The sequence below is a fragment of the Lotus japonicus genome, chromosome 1 (assembly GCF_012489685.1).
Source record: "Lotus japonicus ecotype B-129 chromosome 1, LjGifu_v1.2".
Classification (NCBI taxonomy): Eukaryota; Viridiplantae; Streptophyta; class Magnoliopsida; order Fabales; family Fabaceae; genus Lotus; species Lotus japonicus.
The window spans coordinates 65,539,183-65,562,533 of NC_080041.1; the positions used below are offsets into that span (position 1 = coordinate 65,539,183).

Sequence of the window (23,351 nt, forward strand, 5' to 3'; positions counted from 1 at the left end):
ACATTAGGGAGGCAAATTGCACAAAGATGAAAGATCAGGGGGTAAATTCGCTCGTTTTATTACACGTGGACGCAACTTCGTTTGGTCAACAGACGGAACCAAACGGATATGGACGGAAGGGCTTCGATCGCACGTTTTAGAAACGTCAGGGAGCTTGACCGCACGTTTTAAACACAGGGAACACAAATCGCACATTTCTGAAACATCAGGGGCCCAAACTGGAATTAAGCCTAAATTTTTTTTTGAACATGACTTATAAAAAAATGTGATAGAAAAATAATTATATTAATAAACCTCTTTTTTATGAGTTGACCAATTTCTAGAAGTATTTTTTTGAAATTAATTTTTATAACATTGTAAATGTTTTCTAATCCAGTTTCTCCATTTTCTAAATTTTTTATATTTATTTCACCTAATCCGCGAGCCAACGAGCGAACTCGCAAGCTCGTAGCGAGTCGGGCTGGGTCAATATTTTTTTGACTCATCAAGATTTCGGATTAATATAACCCAACCCTTTTTCAACCCAATATGTGAATGGTTGGCTCATACAGGCTGGGCTGACGGCTCTATAAAACACCATGCGAACATTTCCTCCTAATCCCTTTTATCTTGTATACACCGATATAGCTTTCTCCACTAACCGAGTTAAATTAATCAAAAACTCTATTATTAGTAATTACTCAATCTTCCGGAATAAAGTAAGTACTCAAACCAACCGGCAAATAGGTGTGTGATCTATATATTTAATGTGTGATGCGATTCTTGCAGCTGTATGGGATCTCCTCTATCTTTTGAGGCTGATCAACACTCCACGTACATAATAGTTTTGTTTAGTGCAATAATTGATATGGCAAAGTGCAAACGAGCTGCACGCATTACATTAAATAATTTTGAAAAATAAACTGTATTCATTCTTTTGATTTCTCATAATTTTTTTATAAGCCAAATAAATTGAAGTAAACACAAGTGGTGCTTCAAAAAAAATATAGATCACACACCTATATATTATACATATGTACCAAAAAAAAAAGTGGTGCTTCAAACCATATACGTATCTATCAAAAAAATAACCATACATAAATAATGAACACAGAGACGCAAGTGGGTAGTGACTATCCCACTGCCCTACCTTCAAGAAAGAACCAAACCCACAAAGTCAGAGTATCAATTCCGTTAATTTCCGCTTGGAGATGAAGAAAGATCAGATTCAGCAGAATTAATGCAGCAAGGTTATATAGGCACTCCACTTGACTTCTCATTATTTGTTTTTTTATATATAAAGATTAAACCGTATGATTAAATGTTAGGTTAATATTCAAATTGGTCCCTGTGTTCGTATCGAATTTTGATTTTAGTCCCTCCCTAAAAAATACTTGCCGATCTCTCCCTGCAGTTGCAATCATTTTGGTTTTAGTCTTCACTGGAGGGCGGAGCTCCAGTGAGCTCATACCTGGCACGCTGACGTGTTAAATGAGTCATATGTGGATTTTTTTTAAATTAATTTAATAATTCGGTTTTACTATTAAAATTTTAACAAAATAAAAAATTAAAATCCCAAAATGCCCTTCTATATTACCCCAAATCACATCGTGTTCAAGGTCCTCCACAAAATCAGGGTCCTAAACCCTAAACCCTAAACCCTAATCCTCACAAAATCAGGGTCCTCCACAGGTACTCATTATTTCTGATGATGATGACGATGCTGAATGTATGGAGATGGCTAGGAGGATAGAGAACAAAGACACCAATCTGCTGGATAGTGTTGCTCATGTCACACCAGATCTGCCTATTGAAGAAAATGTCACAGAAATTGTTGCTCATGTCAATCCAGAGAATCAGAACAAGAGGGGTGCTGCTGCCAGTTCAGATTCTGATTCTTCTAATGACTCTGTGCATGATGTTCAATTTGGTGATAGTGAGGAAGAAAGGGAATTTGATCTTAATGATGGATTTGATTTAGATATGGTTGAGGCAGAATCTCTATTGAACAAATGCAGAGCATATATATGAGGTTCAGCACATTATCTCTGGTGAGAGGTTTGTGGTGGATTTGAGGAACTTTTCAAGCTCATGCAACTTCTAGCAGCTTGTAGGTATTCCTTGTCGACATGCTGTAGCAGGTATTACTGACAAAGGACATGATCCTCAAGAGTATTTCCATCTTGATAGTAATAGCAAGGAAAGTTGTTGTACAGGTGTATATTTGCAAAAATATGTGACCCTTTTGATAAAGGCACAAAGTTGTTACATTAAATATGGTTTTCAAATCCTTAGAATACAAACTAGAGAGTCCGCAAACCAAATTACATTAAGTCCCCAAACTAAATAACGATAGAGATGTTACATTACATTAACTTAAGCCCTACACACAAAGTAACACACAATTGTCACTAGCCAAGAAAACAAAGCAAACACTCATGCCACATTCTTCTGGACTCTCTTTTCATCAACCTTCTTCTTCAGCTTCTTAATCATATTGCATTTTCTTTCCAAAGCATCATTGGGACAATTGGCAGAATTCAAGCTCTCACAGTTTATGCTCCTAGAATCATCTTCCCTTCCAATACATCAATCCAGTAAAAAAAACCCACAATTTTGTGGTAACTGCACATTAAGAAGGTATGTACATGCCAAGGTTAATGGAACCAAACTCATACAATAAATATGCCAAAAATATGGGTCAACAAAGCTTCTTACGTGCCAGTTGCTGCATCTCAATAACCTCCTACCTCTGTTCAAAAAATAAAAATAAAAAACCTTCTACCTGGGTTGTGTGCAGTCCAAACATGTACATGATAACAGGGACACCACATTCACACTTACCCCTTGCACCTGCAGATCTTCCTGTGCGACATGGGAATGAGGTAGTGGACCTGTTCGTACTCATTACTGCAGATTGAGAAACAAGTATGAGGAAGGAAAAAGAGCAATACGAAGAAATAGAGGAGAAAGGAAGAAGAAGTACACGAACACCCACTGTAGAAAAGAAGAAAAAAACGCATGGAGAAAGGAAGAAGAAGAAAACGAAGAACCAGGTGTTTAAAGGAAGCACAACGAGATGAGATTCAGCTGTTGAAAGGTAGAAGATGAGATCCAATTTAGGGATTTTAGGGTGAAACATAAGGGTATTTACAGTTTTTAACTTTTAAATTTGGATTTTATTAAATTAATTTTTTTTTCAAAAATCCACATAGGACTCATTTAACACGTCAGCGTGCCAGGTGTGGGCTCATCGGAGCTCCGCCCTCCGGTGAGGACTAAAACCAAAATGATTGCAACTGCAGAGAGAGATCGGCAAATATTTTTTGGGGAGAGACTTTTTTTTTGAATAAGCTATGAATATGTATTAAAATCTAGCACAAGGGGTGCTAGAGCCCAATACAAAGGAGGAGGAAAAGTTACAAACAAAAGAGGGAAAAAACATAGCAAATATAAATGTAGCAGTAAACAACAGATCATCCAGTTTCAAAGTCAAAGACATGACCCAGCAACCTACAGTCCAAGCACATCAGACCTGCGAAATGCATACCCTGGGATTCATTACCCATTCAAAATGGGAGCAGCAAAACTCCTTTACCTTAGCCGAAATCCAAACCCAAGCCTTCCATTTAACTAAGTCCAAAACATTACTCCAGTCAGGCTCCAAATTGCGAAAAACCAAATTGTTCCTCAAAACCGAAATGGTCCAAACCATAGCGCACCAAATGGACCACCATACCCGCTGCTGGTTAGGGTTCCAGCAACCGTGGGCATGCTGCAAAAAATGAGACCAGCAATCTCTCGGAAGCACGCTAGAAACGCCCAGCCAGTTGTAACAGTTATACCAAACTTTTAAGACGCTGGGACAGAGGAAGAAGAGGTGTTCAAGAGATTCATTTTCCCGCTTACAAAAGGGGCAGAGAAGATCAACAGTGGAAAAATGAACACCACGATTGAACAGATTAAGCTTCGTTTGAACCCTTCCCCAAAGTAATCTCCAAACAAAAGCTTTGGTATTCGACGGTACCCAAGTCCTCCAAACCTGGTTGAACACCGGCACCGGGGGAACACCCTCCAAACCACGAAGAACACAATAGGCAGATCGAACAGAGTATCCTGCATTCGGGTCAGGGTTCCAGCGCCATTCATCCGATGTAGACAACTTCAGTTCGACCTGATTTAACAACAAATACAGTTCATCAACAAGGTGTTTCTCCCAATCTCTAGGAGCCCTGCGCCACGGGATTAACCAAGACCAAGAGTCTGCTTGCCAGAAACCCATATCTGAGACCAAACCGGATTGCTGCAAAGAGAGATTGTATAGGCCAGCAAAGCGAACAGCCAAAGGAACATCCCCCACCCACAAGTCTAGCCAGAACCGAGTATCACTGCCATCTCCCAAACGCTTTGAAATGGACTTTGAGAGCCAAGTCCCACCTGGATCCTCAAAGCAAGACTTTCGAATATCACACCACCAAGGGGAGGCTTTAGCATTCCTCGGAATCACCCAATCACCATTAGGACCCCCATATTTTGCTTTAATAATTCTACACCATAAGCCTGGGTTATCCATACTCAGTCTCCATCGCCACTTTCCCAGCAAGGCCTTGTTAAACGCCCCCCAATCCTTAACACCCAAGCCCCCCAGCTCCTTTGGCTTACAAACGGCATTCCAATTGACCCAGGCAATTTTGTTGTGGTGTTCACTCTCTGAATCACCCCACAGGAAGCGGCGCATAATGCGACTGCAATCAATAGCTACAGCACAAGGCATTTTGAAAAAAGATAAGTAGAAAATAGGAATGGAAGAGAGTGTACTATTGATCAGGCACACCCTCCCACCAAAGGAAAGGCTTTTTCTCCTCCACCTAGTCAGCCTAGAACGGAGCTTATTCAAAACCGGGTTCCAAAACGAGACCCGCCTTGGATTGCCCCCGATTTGCAGCCCAAGGTAAGTGAAAGGAAGAAGCTGAACCCGGCAATTTAGAATTGCAGCCAGAACCTGTAACTCACCAGTATCCACAGCCACGCCTATCAAACTGCTCTTGGAAAAATTAACCTTGAGGCCAGAGGCTAATTCAAAACAATGAAGTATGCACTTGACAGTGAAAGCGTTTTGTCGAATTGCAGCACCCAAGAAGAGCGTGTCATCAGCGAATTGCAGAATTGACACCTCCTCCTCCTCCAAACCCTTGAAACGATAGCCAGTGAAACAACCAATGCTTACTGCCCTTCTTAGCAACCCATTTAACCCTTCCGCTACGATAAGAAATAAAAATGGGGCTATTGGATCTCCCTGGCGCAGGCCCAAACTCATACTGAATTCATCACTTGGGCTCCCGTTAATAAGAACAGAAACTCTAGCCGACTCCAAACATCCTTTGATCCAAGTGATCCATTGATCACCAAAATTCAATCTCCTCAACATGTAATACAGAAAATCCCACCGGACTGAATCGTATGCTTTCTCGAAATCTACTTTGAAAGCCATAGATTGTTTCTTGAAAGATTTGGCTTCATGGGCCCATTCATTAGCCACCACAACACTGTCAAGTAGCCCCCTACCACTAAGAAAAGCACTCTGGCTATCATCTATTACAGCAGGCAAGACCCTCTTCAATCGGTTAGCCAGGACCTTAGACACAATTTTATAGGCACATCCAACCAAAGAAATTGGTCTATAATCAGAGAGCCCGCTAGGATGCTCTTTCTTTGGAATCAATGTGATAAAGGAGGAGTTACAACCCTTGGGCCACTTACCCAATCTATGAAAGTCATCCAGTAATGATTGAATATCCTGATGAACCAAGTGCCAAAACTGCTTGAGGAATTTAAAACTGACACCATCGGGCCCTGGACTCTTATCTATACCACACTCCCAAACTGCTTCTTTCACCTCCACATGATCAAAGCCAGCACAGAGGGAGATCTTGTCATTTTCACTAATCTGGCGGAAAGGCACCCCATCTAGTGCTACAACAAGGCTATCATTCACGGAGAATTTTGATTCAAAAAATTCTTTGGCCCCTCTTTTCACAAATTGCGGAACCTCTTCCCACCTGCCATTGATCTCCAAGCCAGCCAAGTTACTCGATTGTCTTCTCCAGTTCACAAAGGAATGGAAAAATTTTGAATTCGAGTCACCATCCCTGATCCACTTGCAGCGAGATTTCTGATGAAGAATGGATTCTTTGAATTTTGCAGCCTTCCAGTAATCTGCCATGAGCTCACTCCGCTGAACCAGCTCCTGATCAGAAAGCCCTGAGGACACAAGTTTCCCTTCCAGGCACTCGAGCTTCTCCAGAGCAAGGTTACAGTTTTTGTTGACGTCCCCAAAAACATTGTGGTTCCAGTCTTTTAACTTCAATTTCAAACTCTTGAACTTCTCCTTGAGTACAAAGGCTCCAACCCCCGACACATTAAGCTTCCCCCATTCTGCCTCCACAAACACCTTAAATCTGGGGTCAGAGAACCAGCAATTTAGCATTTTGAAAGGCTTTGGGCCCCAGTTAACTGAAACGCCCCTGTAAGACACCGGGCAATGATCGGAAAAGCTCCTCCTCAATGTTAACTGGGAGCCATTAGGCCAGCGCGCGGCCCAGTCACAAGAAATGAGGAACCTATCGAGCCTACTTACTGCCGAGCCATTAGGCCTAAACCAGGTAAAAGATTTGCCTACAACAGGAGGTTCAACCAGTTGCAGGGAGGCAATGAACGAGTTGAAGTCATTCATCTCCCTACGACCAAAGACCATCGAGCTAGACGTACCCTGCCTCTCCTCAGAACACCGTATAGCATTAAAGTCACCGGCAATGCAAAAGCACGAAAGCCCTCTATTACTTACAAAAGCCTCCAAGTCAGCCCACAATTGCCGCTTACCAGGCGCAGAACAAGGAGCATAAACAGAAACAATACCACAAACCTGGTTTGAACCTGCAAAAGAACCACTCAATGCTACAAAGCCTTCACCAATAAAACTGTTATGGATTGAAAATTTCTCCCGTTGCCATATACATAAAATCCCTCCAGAGCGATTAGTGGAAGGACACGCAGCCCACTCAAATTCGTCGTTCCCCCAGATAGCTTTACATAACCTCTGATCAACTGATTCAATTTTTGTTTCCTGAATCAAGAGCACATCTGCTTTCTCCTGTCTTACTAGATCCCTGATCTCTCGCAGCTTTACACTGCTCCCCAAACCCCGCACATTATAACTGAGCAAAATCATTGATAACCAGGTTGAACGAAGCCACCCCCTTCAGAGTTATTCGCACCCATGTCCCTTTTCTCAAGAGCAGCTAGTCTTGTAATCATGACCTCCTCTCCTTCCTGGCAAGTCACACCCAAGCTTTTCCCTAATTCCCACGATTTTACCGCCTCGGCCATGACATCCCGCATGCAAGGGATTCGAGCCCCATTGGAGAAGAGGGAGTCGGGAAGGGAACAACTTACGGTTCTAGCCACTCTCCGGAGTAGCCTTCTTTTATCAGCATCTGACTGCCCCATAGAGCTCAAAGAAGAATCAGCAACCACCAAACCAGAGAAGCCAGGATCCTTGAGGTGAAGACCACGAGGAGAACCCTCCATGGAAGATTCTCGGCAAGAACTGGCAAAGGGGACATCCACAGGATCCGGAATCGGAGACACATGTGATTGGACAGGCCCAAGATCATCGGTTGCCAGATCAAGAATTGGGTCCTCTGAAATTAGCAGCCTATTAGGAATAGAGCCCTTTGGACTTAATGGGCTTTCAGGATTTGGGCCGGTACCATTCTCCTCATCTAAGTGTGGACCAAGGATTACATTGTCTCCATCGTCATTCACCTTCAAGGGTGCGTGAGCCGACAAAGCACCACACGTGTTGTTTAAAGAGAAATCCTCATCATTTGCGCCGCTATTTGGAACCTCGGTCCCTGAGCCCAATGAAAGATCATTAATATCCTTCCAGTTTTCAAAGTGGGCCTGAAACGACTCCACATTCTCGGACCTTTCACCTTCCGCCTGCGACGGGCCCCCGCCGGGAGCCATGAGTGGAGCCCCACCAGCAACCTCAAGATCTGAATCCGGAGCCAGTGTAGCAACCACATCCTTCTCAGAACCATCAAAGGACCATCTCGAAGACTCCGTATCCTCCTCATCCTCAGAACCATCGTTGCACCTTTTTTTGAGAAGGATGTGGTTACCTTACTGCAGCAACCTCAAGATCTGAATCCGCATGCAAGGGATTCGAACACAATTAAGTAAATCGCAAACTCCTTTTTTTTCCATTGGAATTGCTTGCCGTGAATCAATGGCTGTCCAATCACAAACGGTGATGGAGGAGGCTTCTAACTGCACTGTTGCAAAAAAGAAGGAGAAGAACAATTGCATAGGAGAATTTGGGTTTAACAACTTTTGGGATTGTATAGTTGCATTTTTTTTTTGTGAGAACGTGTTTTCTTGGAAATCTTATGGATTTGGGGATAGAAAATCTGAAAACTTTCTGGATTTCTGAAAATCTGAAAAATTCTGAATTTAGATATACATGTAATTTACCTATCTAATGGTCATGTTCTGCGCTCTGTTTACCAAACACAGTGCACAGAACATTATTGTACTGTTCTATTATGTTACGTACCGTTTCATCCCGTTCTGTCATGTTCTGTTCGGTTACTAAACGCTACCTATATCACTATCTGTGTAAAGTGTAAACTACAAAGTTTTTTAATTAAATTCTGCCAAATCAAAAAAAAATTATTTTAAATAAAATAATTACTCGTTCTAATAAATATTATTTTATACCAGTTAAGAATAGTCTTACATTTAACATATTAATAGTAGTAATAGGAGAGCTAAAAAAATCAGCACTTGATGTGATTCACATTAACGATTGATAATTATACAAATAAGACAACTAAATTAAAAGTGAGACATAGTGTTGACTTCTTTCACCCCTTTTTTTTTGAACAATCATTTCATCCCTTTAATTATGAAGTTGAGGGTTTGATCCTAATTCATTGAAATTGAGTGTATATTGTAACTAAAAGTTATTGTTTAGTGCAAGTACCTGCAGCAAAGAGTTTAATTACTGCTGCTAGCGGTGGATAGCCTAGACTAAAAAAAATAATTAAACTCAATTATTATTTTACAAATATTTTTGGTAGCTAGCTAGGCTGTAAATCATAACCACAGCCCCGCATGGGGATAGACGGGGTTATACATGATTCTCATGGGGATCGGCAGCATAGTCTCTATGAAGGAATTATTGAACTACTTTTTTTCAAGAACCTTCTTGCCTTATAAATAGACCCAGCTAATATGCAGTTCCATACTTCAAATCTTAGCTAGCAGCTAGAAGTTCCGCAGCAAATTATGGAATTGCAAAATGGGGAACATGCTGCCAAACTGCTCAAAGCTCAAAGCCACATATGGAATCACATTTTTAGCTTTATAAACTCCATGTCCCTTAAATGTGTAGTTGACTTAGGAATACCAGATCTCATTCACAACTATGGCAAACCCATGCCACTCTCACAACTCATTGTTTCACTACCAATCCACCCATCCAAAACCCGTTGCATCCATCTCTTGATGAGAATGATGATCCATTCTGGCTTCTTCTCGCAATGTGACGACACCGAGAATGAGCTAGAAGTGGAGTATATGCTAACCGATGCATCGTTTCTGCTGCTTAAGGATCACCCGTTCAGTTTGACACCTTTCTTGCATGCTATGCTTGATCCAATTATGACGAACCCCTGGCACCAATTCTCAACTTGGTTCAAAAATGATGATCCTACCCCTTTTGCAACGACACACGGGATGATGTTTTGGAATTACGCCGGCCGTGATCCCAAACTTAACATGTTATTCAATTGTGGTATGGCGTGTGATGCTCGATTGATCACCAATGTGGTTATTGAGAAGTACAAGGGAATGTTCGATGGATTGGAGTCGTTGATTGATGTTGGTGGAGGTACGGGGACCGTAGCAAAGGCCATTGCGGAATCATTCCCACATTTGAAGTGCATTGTGTTTGATCTCCTACATGTTGTTGTTGGGTTGCAAGGAACTGAGAACCTTAAATATGTTGAAGGGGACATGTTTAAGAAAATTCCTCCGGCTGATGCAATTTTGTTGAAGGTAAAATTATTTAGCACAATTCATATAGTATTTCAATATCATCTTAGGGATCAAGATCTTCTGTTTTTAAATGATGTTCTTATTTCTATTTTCACCCATGAGAGCTTGTCATGTAATATAATTAAAAAATATGACTAAGACAAGACATTTATAAATTTAATTAAATGAGATTTTTTAATTAACATGTGAAAATTTTACTAGTGGAATATATAATTAATCAAATAAAAAGGTTTTTAAAGTTTACTGGTTAGGGGCTAAGTTGCTAGCTTATTAATCAAATAGATCTCTTAAGTATTGAATTTCTTTTGAGTGTTTATATTAGTGTCAAATTAAAACTACATGACGTACGGCTGTGTTGATTATAACAACAATAACATCAATTAATAGAAAAAAGCAATATTTAATTTCCTTTTGGTATCGCAACAATAACTCTGATTACTTATAATCCAATGACAAAGCAGTGGATATTGCATGACTGGAGTGATGAGGAATGTCTAACCATACTGAAGAAATGTAAGGAAGCACTCAAGAGCAAAGGCAAAGAAGGGAAGGTGATTATCATAGATATGGTGAGGGAGGAAGAGAAGGGTGACAATGAATCAGTTGAAACACAACTCTTCTTTGATATGCTGATGATGACGTTGGTCACTGGAAAAGAAAGAAACAAAAAAGAGTGGGATACGTTGATTTCCTGTGCTGGTTTCAGTCACTACAAGATAACTCCTGTTTTGGGGTTAAGATCTGTCATTGAGATCTATCCATAGTAAATCAAGGCAAATGCTTGCCTAATTTGTTCAAATGTTAATGAGAAAGGTGTTAGCATTATGGATATTGAAATATTGCTCTTATCAAATGAGTATTAGCATTACATGAGTATTGTACCTGTTATTGTTCACGTTGTATTCACTTGATCAAGGATATTGCTCTTGCTAGCTGACATTAAATGAGTATTGTACCTGTCTTTGTTCACGTTGTATTATATAGCTTCTACTAAGGTATTTCGGTAATCCTAAATATTCTTCTCTTGTTAATTTTGTATAATTAGTTTGCAATTGGCAACACCATTTCCTAAAACTAACGTCTAGCACAATTGATAAATAGTCAAGCTCTTTAAGCATTTAGTTGAGTGCAAATTTAATCATCATTAAGTGGTGTATATGGAAAAAAATTTGTTAAGAAAGACCTACCAACTTAAAGTCATCTCAGAACCTTGAGAGGATTAGTTTCGCTCATAACCAACTGTTATACTAATAATTCAAATGTTAAAGAGTGAACTGCGGCCAAGTAGTTAGCTAAGACAGTTGTATAACTATAGCACGGAATGGTTATTTCTTTTTTTTTGAGAAGAAAAAGGCAATATATATATATATATATATAATAAAACGAGACATAGAGAAAGATCTCCAGCCAAGGTAACATACAAACACTTCAAAAAAAAATACCAGAAAGCAATGGTACACAGCGAAAATAAATTCTACACGCAAAAAAGAAAACATGGGCAGCACACCTAAACCACAAACAAGCCACTGCAGCAAAAAAAAAGAGGAATAAAATCAGAAAGACCAATAGCTCCAAAAGCGCTCCAAAACAGCGCCAGAGAAACCAGAATCAGCACCCAGGTAATGCACCAAAGTAGAACAGCTTTGATGCACTGACAGCAAAAATCACCTAGTGGAACTAGAGCACCACCAGAGGTTTGATACCCAGTTGCAACCTGACTTAGCCAAAGAATCCGCAGAACTGTTAGCTTTGGAAGAAAAACCAATGATGAAATTCGAGTAATCTCTGAGGACACCCCCCACTCCGCTGGGACCCGGGTTCCCTTTGGAGGCCCCGTCGACATTGAATTTTTAGCACACCCATGATCGGTGGCGTCCACACAGCAACACGCTATCTAGCTGCTTGCTTCTGTAATTTGATGCTGCAGAAGTTTCTACTGAATTGATCCACAGTGTATGGGCAATTTTTACAGACAGCTTTTATCCACACCAAAGCCTCATGGTGTGCATATCCCAGACATCAAGACTGCTAAATGATTTACCTTTCATATGCACCATACCAGAGCATAAGGGATTAAACTCCAGATTTGTTTGCCAGAAGCAATGGCCAGTGGGTTCCGCTCCAGTCAGAGCCAGTCCCGACATTTAGGAGGCCCTGGACAATCTTAAATTTTTCTTTATGGGAAAGTTTAAGATTTTTTTTTCTGAATAATGTAAAAAAATATTTATTTAGCAAAAGGTGTGGAAAAAACTATTTAGCAAAGTGGGGTAGTTTTTGGAGAAAAGGCCACAGGCACCTGCCACAAGTCAAAAAACCGTGGCTAGACGTCTGAAAATGCAACGGTATCCTCTTAGTGTGGGTAGAACCCAGGTATCATAAAATGCTACGGTTTTTAAGGTGTTGCCTAAATAGGCAACACCTTAAAAACCGTAGCCTTTGGGTATTTTTTTTTGGGGCCCCTTCTTTTCGGAGGCCCTGGGCTGTGTGCCTGCTTGCACAGGCCCAGGGCCGACCCTGACTCCAGTGCCAAGGTAGATAAAGAACTTGGCATCCAAGATAGTCCATCCCTTTGCATTATCTCATTCAAAAGCTTCCATGAGACTGGACATTGCAGAAAAATATGCTTCGTAGTTTCTACTTCCCCCTAACACATTTGACAAGAGCCATTGTCACTAGATACCATGCCTCTAAGTAGGAGGTTATGTGCAAGTTTATTGTTGCAAGCTTGCAAAAATAAGAGGCACACTTTGGGTGGTACAATTTTTCTAAGTGAATTCGGGGTTTGCCATTTATCCCCTTCAAACACCCTTTTTTCAGCCCAATCACAAAGAGTCTTCATAGTAAAATTCCCCGAACGGTTAAAGTGCCAGAATAGAACATCAGGGGAATCTGCAAAAGGATATCTACCCATAATTAGATCTAGGAAGGAGTCATAAATCTCTGTCTACCAATCAAAGAAGGGTCTTCTAAAGGCCAGATCACATCTTCATTTGCCATTAAGAAATAAACCAACCTCATCCACCAATGTTGTCTTATATATTGGAACATACCGCGAAAAATCTCGAGAATTTGAGACATAAGGCTTCAATATCGGCACACGGGTCCAACCAGAATCTGGTATTGCATCCATCTCCGACTCCAATTATAAGTCCATGTTTAAGGCCCTTAGCCAACAAAGAATCTTCACACAAAACATTAATGATGTCTTGCATGATAGTGACCCAATTTTTCCCCTCCACCATCGCCTCATGGAATAGAAGTTGTCTATCATCAAGCTGGTATTAATTGGTAAGCACTCTTCTTCAAAATCTATCCTTTTCGACTCCAAATCTCAAAGCCCATTTCAGAAGTAAGGCTTGGTTTTTCCATCCAATGAAGCCAAGCCCGAGGCCACCCACCTCTTGAGATTGGCATATCATAGCCCAAGGCACCCAAGCAATACTCCTCCTATTATCTTCTTTTCCCCAAAAGGAAGCTCTCAGGATTTTTTCCACCTTGGAAACCACACCAATGGGAGCTTTAAAAATTGTCCTGAGGAAAATTGGGATAGAGCACAACGCCGCTTTCATCAGAGTTAACCTTCCACTTAAGGAAATATATTTGGAATTCCAGCTTCTCCTTTTCTTTCTTAGCTTCTCTAACATTGGTTCCCAAAAAGCGATCCTCCTCGGATTCTCCCCCAAAGGTGCCCCAAGGTACAAAATTGGTAGTTGCTCGGTGCTCCAACCATAAGTAGCAGCTAATCTTTGTGTAACAGCATCTGAAGTATTTATCCCAATCAGCAAGGACTTGGAGAAATTCAGTTTTAGCTTAGAACCAAAGAGGAAGCCCAAAAGAGAATTACACATGAGATCCAATTGTGCTTCATCATTTTCACAAAAAGGAGTATGTCATCAGCAAATTGCAAGTGATTTAGGGCAAGCTCCGTGCCAATTCGCACCCTGCTGAATTTGAACTCCCCAAGTAGTTGGTTCAACATACATGACAACCCGTTTACACAAATGTTGAATAGTAAAGGTGAGAGTGGATCACCTTGACGTAGTCCTTTTTGCATATCAAAGAAAGAAGTGGGGGAGCCATTTACCAAGATCGATAAAGAAGCGGAGGAAATACAACAACACATCTAGATGATCCATTTTCCCCCGAAACCCATCTCTTTGAGCAGATCTAATAAGAAACCTCATTCCACGTTGTCATAAACTTTTGCAAAATCAAGCTTTATCAAGAAACCACCCATCTCTTGCTGACATTAAATGAGTATTGTAAGTGTCTTTGTTCTGCTTGTTTATAGATATTAGATACTATGTTTTGATTCCTGCAGAGAATTATACTCATAGTCCCAAAGCACGATTTTTGGTGTTGTTTGATCACCAGTGCTTTGATGTCTTTTTCTCGTTTTTTCCTATTTCTTTGCGTTGTCTTTTCTTATTGTAATTGGATTCTAGCACCGCTTATGTTAGTAGTGAATACAATACTTTGCTTATAAATAATAGGCAATATACATCAGAAGGCCCTGAAATTGTAAAGGAATCAGTTCCAGATACCGTAAAATTTTGCATCAAATTGGGTCCCTAAGAATTTTTTTTTTTAATTCAATTAAGGTCAAATGTTGCCAGACCTCAATTTTGTCCTAGTCATCAATTACACGTGGCTTTTATAAAAAAAATTTAATTAAAAAATTAAAAAAAAAATAATTTCAACTCAATTATTTAATCAAAAAAAATTTAAAACTTAATAAAAAATCCTCATCATCATCATCCAAAATTAAATTAAATTAACAAAATTAAACTAAAAAAATCTCTCATCTTCAACATCATAAGTCATAATAGAAACTCAGATAAGTACATTATAGCAAAAAAATGACTCATCTTCAACATCATAACAAAAAAAAATTCCTCATCTCATCTTCAACATCATAACACAAAATCAATTTCCAAAATCAGTACCAGAATCCCCTTCTCAGCCTCCGACACAATAACCCCTTCCCTAGTCTGTAACTTTTGAAGGCTTTTGGGTTGCAGCCTTCTCAGCCTCGAATTAATTGAAGGCTTCCTCACCCCCAAACAAATCACCATAATATTCTCACCCTCACCCTCACCCTCACCCCCTCAACCCCAACATCCACCCACCTGCAACCTCACCCCACCCCCACTGCAATCGGAACCACCCTAACCCCACCCACCCCACCTGCAATCGGAATCAAAACCAAAACTCCAACCCCCACCCCAACCAGATATGTGAATCGAAATTGCAAGAGGAAGATCGAAGGGCAGAGAGAGAAAGATGATGGTGGTTATCGTGTCGGCGACGACGACGGAGACAGCCAGGAAGCGGTAACCGGGGGAGTCGAAGGGTTACGTGGAGGAAGGGTCGAGCATCGATGACTACTCTCTCTTCTTCTACTTCTAGTTCTGCTCCTTGTTGGTATTGATGGTGGTGCGTCTTCGAATGAATTAAGAGTTAGGGATTTGGGTTGTAACACCATCTAAACCCCCCGCAATTATTATAGCATAAATCAGAGTAAAATGCATAACACAGAGGGTGTCACACTTATTCTCCAAAACCATAAATCAAAACACCTGTCATGCTCATAATTTAGATATAAATTTCCAACTTTAATGTCATAACATCGTATGCATAGCACAGCGGATTTATTTTAACTCCAAGATAAAACATAATCCAAAAATAAATAAAAAGAGTTCATAAAATAACTCTTAACATCAAGGTACAAAACTAAGCGTTTCCCCGTGTTACATAACAGAGCATGACTCTCCTAACTAAAAACATATCTAGAGACTAGCTCCTCCGACTACTCGCAAGAAGCTCCACCATCCTCGGTACCTGAACGATGTCGCATAGAACATCATTCCAACAAAAGGGTAAGAACTCATATCATATGGATAAGCATAATAATAAGTAATGTAAAAGCTTATATGTGTTCCACCTAAATTCCTCACACTTAACTAACGAATAATAAATTATGTAATTTTATATAATCAATCTACTTCACAGATATGACAATAATCCATAATTAACAGCTCAGATAAAGCAAATATAAATATTTACAATTACCACAACAACAAATTCTCCAAAAATATCGCAGTTATCATTATTTAACATCAACAGTTCCCTACAATAACATATATGACTCAAGTGTGACTCCGTGCAAATGCCTTTGGTACCAAAGTTGTTATCCTTAGCGGTATCACCGCGTCCACTCCAGACAGATAACCACCAATAAAGCCCTCGCTCTAGGCTTCAAAACCAGTCCAGTTTTGGGACAAGTCACTAGTCTCCACGAGAACTAGCAAACATTGCCTCTTGACAACTATGCAGTGTATTGTGCACAACTCAACTAACATATGCATATTCAGACCATCTCCAAGTCTTAATTATTTTAGCATATTCATCACCAGCTCAACAGTTCAAATCATCTCCAATTTCACAAAACACACACTTACATGTTATCAATCACACAACTTGCAATCACAGTAACTTAACAACTTAACACATAACATCAATTCAGATATAACATCATATAATCAACCATTAAACAGATGTAAATTAAATATAATTCATATATAACAGGTTCTGCAACTATTATACAAAAACAGGATTCTTCCTAATTTTCCCCAAAAACTCGTCATCTCCTCGCACCATCCCCCTCATGCGCGCGCTATCGCGCGCACCACTACCTACATGCGCCACCTCCCTCGCGCCACGCGCGCGCACCACATCTTTTTTCGAAAACAACATTTGCACCTAAAATGACTCATTTTATTCAAAACAGTTATAAGCTGTACATCAACCTAGGCGAATTTTTAAATACCTCAAATATACTCAGAAACATCCAATATTTTTATCATGGTTTCCTATACACTTTTTGTAAATCCCTGTAAATTTTCAACTCTAAATTCGAAGTACAAAATTCAGGAAAAATATAACACTAACAGCAGTTCGTGAGAAACAAGACAACTTAACCTCTCCTCACTAAAACGCATCTAACTCGAGCTACAGACGTCGGAATGACGTGAAACTAGCGGCAACAGTTTTATAACAGATAGGGATAAAACATTGATGCAGACTACTTCTTCAAATTCGGTCATTAACACAGCTCGAAATATGGTTCAAGAGCTCGTAAATTTCTGCGCGCAACCCGCGCATCATGTGCGCCTATCTTCTACCCCCAAAATTCATCTTAAAATCAAACCCTTACTATTTCAATTTGGGAATCTATGCAACCTAGGGTTCCTAAATCATGCTTCCTATCATTACTCACTATCATACTTATCCATAGAACATGAATCCAAACCCTTACCTCTTGAAGATCAAAGTCTAGGTTTTTCTTCTCTTTTCTCCCATTCTCTCTTTCACGCTTCTTTTCTTCTGCTCTGCTAACTTCTCCAATTCTCTAATTCTGATTTCTCCCTTTCTAATTCACTCCTAACCCTTAAATAGTCTTACAATGGGCCCCACTGCCAACTACTCACTTAAAACCTAAAACCCTTATTTATCTAAGTCTTAAACTATATCACATAAGATTTAAATAATAATCACATATATCACTCATATACAATTTAAATAATTTACTCACTCCATATATCACATAATCACCTAATTATCTAATAAAATCACTTAATTACCTTATTATATAATAAAATCTCATAATCACCTTATTATATAGTAAAATCACCTATTTATTCAAATCACTACATAACCTAATAATAATTAAAATAAATTAATAAATATTCTACTAGTCGGAAAATGGGGTGTTACATGGGTGGGTATGGTGGCGACGGGGTTGAGGTTGTGGGTAGGGGTCGAGTTGAGGTTGCGGGTGGGGTGGGGTGGGGTGGGGTTGAGGGTGAGGGTGAGGGTGAGGGTGAGGGCGGGTGGGGTGGGGGGTTGATGATGGTGCAGGTTGGGGTGCGGAAATGGATGATGATGATGATGATGATGATTTGGGGTTGAAGAGGATGAGGAAATGGATGATGATGATGAAGATTTTTTTTTTCCTGTTAATAGGGTTAAACTCACCCTTAATTAATGATGATGATGGAGTTTTTTATTAAGTTTTTAATTTTTTTTATGATTAAATAATTGAGTTGGAATTAAATTATTTTTTAATTTTTTAACTAAAAAATTTTTATAAAAGCCACGTGTAATTTATGACTAGGACAAAATTGAGGTCTGACAGCATTTGACCTTAATTGAATTAATTTTTTTTTTCTTAGGGACCCAATTTGATGCGAAAATTTTACAGGCCCTGGAACTGATTCTCTTTACAATTTCAGGGGTCTTCTGATGTATTAAGCCTAGCCTAAATGATAATAATAATAATCTAGTGTTGAGCTTGACCACTTAGAGATAGTATATACAAGAAAGATATGCTTTAGAGTAAAAAAAAATTAGCGTTGACCCCGACTCCAACGTTATTTTTCGCTCGTTAACGTTAGTTTAAGATTTTGTTCCACTTAACGGTACCGTCGGTTTACATTCCATTAGCAGCCAACTTAGCGTCTGTTCATCGAAGCTCATTTTAACAAGAAGTTTGTCCAACCCACCTCTTAGGCACATGCCAACGCTAACTTTTAACCATTTCTCTGCCTGATCGTCCTCATAAGCATTATCTCACCCCCACACTCCCACACACCCTCGCTCCCACCTCTTTGTCGTCACCCTCGCCTCTTTGTCGCTGCCACTCCACCGCATGCCCTCACATCATTTCTCGTCCCCACCTCACCCGTCTGAAACCCACACCCTCACCTTCTCGGTAGCCACCCCACCTTTAAAAGGTTTCATGTTAGTCGAGATATTAGCACGGTTCAGTGTCCAACCGAGGTAAAATGTGTTTTCTGCCAAAGTGTATCCGCCCCGCCGCCACCACTTCAAATTTATACTCTCTCTCAAGTTTCCTGAAGTTAAAAAATTGTGTCTGTCTCTCTTCTCACATGTATTCAATAGGTGGATTCTTTGAATATTTGTGAAGGAAAGAGATAGACACGATATTTTAATTGACATTATCAATTCACTTGATATGATCCTAAACACAAGTAATGCTTAGAATTCATCTGAATAGATAATATCCATCTTTGATGTGGCTGTCCCCATCATATATATAATTAAGCACATGAAAGAGCATAATCTGTCATTAATTTCTCACCATCAGAATCTTATACCACCACTTTTCTCACCATAATACTGGTACCGTGCACCAATCTTGGTTCTCAAGCTTCTATTTTTACCGAATTCAATTCTAAACTTTTGAAAGTATCTTTCGTATCCATTCTTTTATTTAAAGATCCACACCCCATCCTTCCCTATCCAATTCCTCAAGAGTCCTAAATCTAGAGAGAGAGAGATAGAGGACAGACTGACACAAAATATGGAGGGAGAGATGAGTAGTAGTGAGCAAAAAGAGCAGTGGTACAAACCCAAGAGTGGTAGTGTGATCCCTCCAAGGAGACGCTCAGTGAAGCAGATGATATGGGAGCGCGTTGTTGAGCCGCTGGCAACTGCTAACAAGATGGGTTCGCCACTTCCTAAGGCGTTGCAGTCCGATCCACTATGAACAACGATTCTCTACAGCCCGCTCCTCAGAGCATCACGTCTATTAGCTTTCCTTATGTTTGATGCATATAGTACTATTCCTAGACGGAGACCAAGATGTTGTTGATGTTGGGTGCTTAGTAATTGTCTACTTGTCATTGGCGCTAATATATATATATAACTCTTCTATTTATGCATATAAGTTCTCTCCTTTTTTTTTATTGATATGGTTGTCAAGATTGGGAGATCCTACTTAGAATCGAGAGAGACTAAAAGATCGTAAATCGGAAAAACGAGACCGGATTGTAAGATCTTATTAAAAATACAAATAATTAAGTATTTAGTATCATAAACACATATAGACATTTATATAGGTGTTAAAAAAATGTGATTCACATAAACTAAAACCAGAAATTTATAATATACTTGAATCATATGTTTATGGTGGTGTTAGACCACGAGAAATAAGGGCATAAAACAACAACAAAATTATTTATAGAAAATAAAATTCATTGAACGTTCTTAAATTTAAAACATATGAATGTGAGTGATGGAAAAAATTGTCTCAAATAGTCATGTGACAAACGTTGTGATGGAGGTCGATGGAGAAGATGATAGGAAGCGATTGTGGAGGTCATATAGCTCAAGCGAGTCTCTCTTTTTGTTCAAAACACTAGTTGGGATCAGATCATGAGGATCCTAGATCTTGTCCCCAAAGATCAGGATCCCGGATAGATCCTACCCTAATGAGATCCTACGCGGGATCCGGATCGTAAAGCCCTAGAACAATCATAAAATCATAAAATTCTAAGACCTGAATCAAGATATTGAAAACATTATTGGTTATTGGCATGAGTTACGCGTTCTCTATTTGTATCTTCTCTTATAGTTTATTTGAATTTGTCTTATGATACATGTTGCTAAATTTATGAAAATAAGGTATGACTTATCAAATAATTATTTAAAATAACTAGGATGCTTTATTAAGTTTATTTAGTGGTACACTGGTGCACTAGGAGGTATTTCAAACAAAATTACTCTTCTCTCTCCGTACCACCCTTCCCAATAAGCTTCTCCTCCATGAATACAGTGAGACCTTCGCTACTGCTGGTCACGTTGTATGTAATGAACAATTGTGTCCATGTGCATAGAATCAACCCCAGCTACCAGTCTTCTGAACTCCAGTTCCATTTTGCTGTGCAAGGAAACCCCACCATGGTCAGGACTACCACTTCCTTCTCTACGATGTTGAGGTCGTTTGTTGTTGTAGCTTCTAACATTGTCTTCCCTCTGTCATCGAGTCTTGGTCGCATCCTACTCGTTCCCACTCATTCCCCTTCTCTGATCTCAACTCCCCTCCTTTCTTCTTGATTACGTATAAAAAAATTCCTCTCTTTGCCCCTCTGTGATTTGTTATTAAGTTAGTTGGGTTTCTTGGCCTCTCTTTACTCTCTCCCTGCCCCTTTCTCTCTCCCAACTCATTGAAATCCAAGTTATCGCAGAAAGTAGCCTCACCAAGGTCCTAGCACTTACACACCAACTCAATCAGTTTTCTAGAAGATTTGCATCTAGCAAGCCAGGAGCGGTGTCTGTTGCACGGTTGTGGTGGCCTTATGAGCTTTCGAACAACGACTAAGAGCATGACTGATGATCTTTAAGATGTCGCAGCCGGCTGACGATCGCACTATCATGATGTGTGTCAAAGTATTTTTTCTATTAAGTGCAGTACAAGGTAATGAACACCAGGGTCGTTCTCACAAGGACTCGATGAAATCGATTGAAAAGAGAGTACAAAAAATCAAATCAAGGGCGGGAGGGGGTTTGGTTGATTTGATTGCAAAGGAAGCAAACAAAAATTTAAAGAGATTTAATTCATATATAAGAAAGCGTTTGTCATCAGATTATAACTTTCAAGTGCAAGAAACCATCCTTGGTTACAAAAGATTAATTCTACTTTTTATCAAGTCTTTGAGTTGAATCCCAACTCAAAATCGTGAGATTAAAATCCTAATTATCCATAAAACAATCATTCATAATATGATTCGTTCAAGTTAAGAATCTTGGCAATCACCACTTCAAAGTATAAGAATTTTTATGGTCACGGATCCTCAAAGCTAACAACTGATCGACGTTAGAGATTTACATTCTTAGAAAACAAATTCACAATCGCTTCATCATCTCATCATCATTTATAGAATCGTTTAACTAACTCAACTCGGGAATACTTCTTGAATTCAAACGTCTTTAAACCAAAATAATATTCAAAGCGAGAGTTACGGACATATACCAATTTGAATAGAAAGACAAAATTCTATTAAGAACGAAACCTTAGGTTTTCAAACACAACAATTTTAAAATCCTCAGACTAATTAAAGAGAAGGAGATGAGATGAGGTGTTTTCTGCAAAGAAATTCTGACCAAGCTAGAGGAATTTTCTGCAATTTGGGTGAACATTAAAGTTGTATAGGTTTCTTCCATCTTTCCAACGATATAGTACACGCCCTATTCGAATCATTCTAGCTCTAGATTCAACCTGTTCTCGCAAAAGAGTCATAGAAGCTAAAAGTAAGCATTTTCCATTTATAATCCAAATAAGCATTAAAGGTAATAACATAACTAAGTTATCCTCCTTCCTTTCCAAAACTATTGTTGTTTAAAATTTTGTGTTTTATTCCAAAGCTATTGTTATCTTACACTTCCAATGCATTTTATCTCATTTTCTTCCATTCATGCCCTCATTTATTATTGTATCGATCTAACACATCAGAATTCTCACCAATTAGTTGACCAATAATTATCATTCTCTCTTTTTAATATAACTCAACTTAAAATAAGGCTGTTTCGTTAACATCAATTAATGAACTCTTAAACTAAGTGCATAACCTTAAACAACAATAGTTTTGGAACGGAGGGAGTAACAATTAAGCACAAAGTAAACATAATAAAGCTTAGAAAGACACACATAAAATGCATCAATTATGCGCTTATCACTAGCAATGTTGAAGAGTAGAGGGAAAATCTATTCGGACTCAACCAAAGAGGAGTACTCAGTGGTGTATTTACATTATGTCATTTTGTCATCCATTCAATCCTGACCATCCATTAAAATAATATTCCAAAAATATAATTTATCCAATGGTGTTTGATCAATGGTCCACCGTCACTACAAGAAAAACGCACATTCAGCCAATACTACAACCTATTTAGAGTCATCCTAGCGTCTAGGGGTGATCATCGGTCGGTTATGGTCGGATTCGGGCCGGAAAAAGCCAATCCGACCAAAATCGAATCCAACATAGTATGAACCGCAGCCGTCCGTTTGCATCTTCAGATTATTCGGATTCGGGTTTTGCGGGTGAGCAGATCTGTCGGGTGGGTTCATCCGGGTGTTGGACTCGCTCACTGAGCCTCTGCAATCTTTCACCGATGACAATTCTTCTCTGATTTGGACCTCCAAGAGCTTCATCGCAACTAGTTTCTTCTCCTCCGGCAAGCCCATGACTTTCATTCTAACCTGTCTCCGACCGCCAAAAATCAACTCCGACAACTGAAGTGTGTAAAGGATGAGCTCAATGAGGACAAGAGAAGAAAGAAGAGTGCTGAAGGACATGGAAGATAAGCTTTCTGAAGTGTGAAGCCAAGAGAAGGAGAAGAGAGAGCAACACTAGCAAAAATCACCGAAAAACTAATGTGTAGAAGAA

At 39.5% G+C, this 23,351-nt stretch overlaps 1 protein-coding gene and 1 long non-coding RNA gene across 3 annotated transcripts; one reads left to right on the forward strand and one right to left on the reverse strand.

Moving 5' to 3' along the window:
* Positions 1 to 2,200: 2,200 nt before the first annotated feature.
* LOC130739505 (uncharacterized) lies at positions 2,201 to 3,313 on the reverse strand. 2 transcript variants are annotated; one of them, XR_009019884.1, is made up of 2 exons: positions 2,978 to 3,313; positions 2,201 to 2,889 (listed from the first exon to the last, which is right to left on the reverse strand). It is a non-coding gene; the product is annotated as an uncharacterized LOC130739505 (long non-coding RNA). The 2 variants fall into 2 exon arrangements; XR_009019886.1 differs by having other exon boundaries at positions 2,966 to 3,313.
* Positions 3,314 to 9,220: 5,907 nt separating this feature from the next.
* LOC130739513 (trans-resveratrol di-O-methyltransferase-like) lies at positions 9,221 to 11,080 on the forward strand. The gene is made up of 2 exons (XM_057591827.1): positions 9,221 to 10,101; positions 10,563 to 11,080. The coding sequence occupies exons 1-2, from the start codon at positions 9,331 to 9,333 to the stop codon at positions 10,863 to 10,865; spliced, it is 1,074 nt and encodes a 357-aa protein (XP_057447810.1). The 5' UTR covers positions 9,221 to 9,330; the 3' UTR covers positions 10,866 to 11,080.
* The last annotated feature ends 12,271 nt before the right edge of the window (positions 11,081 to 23,351 follow it).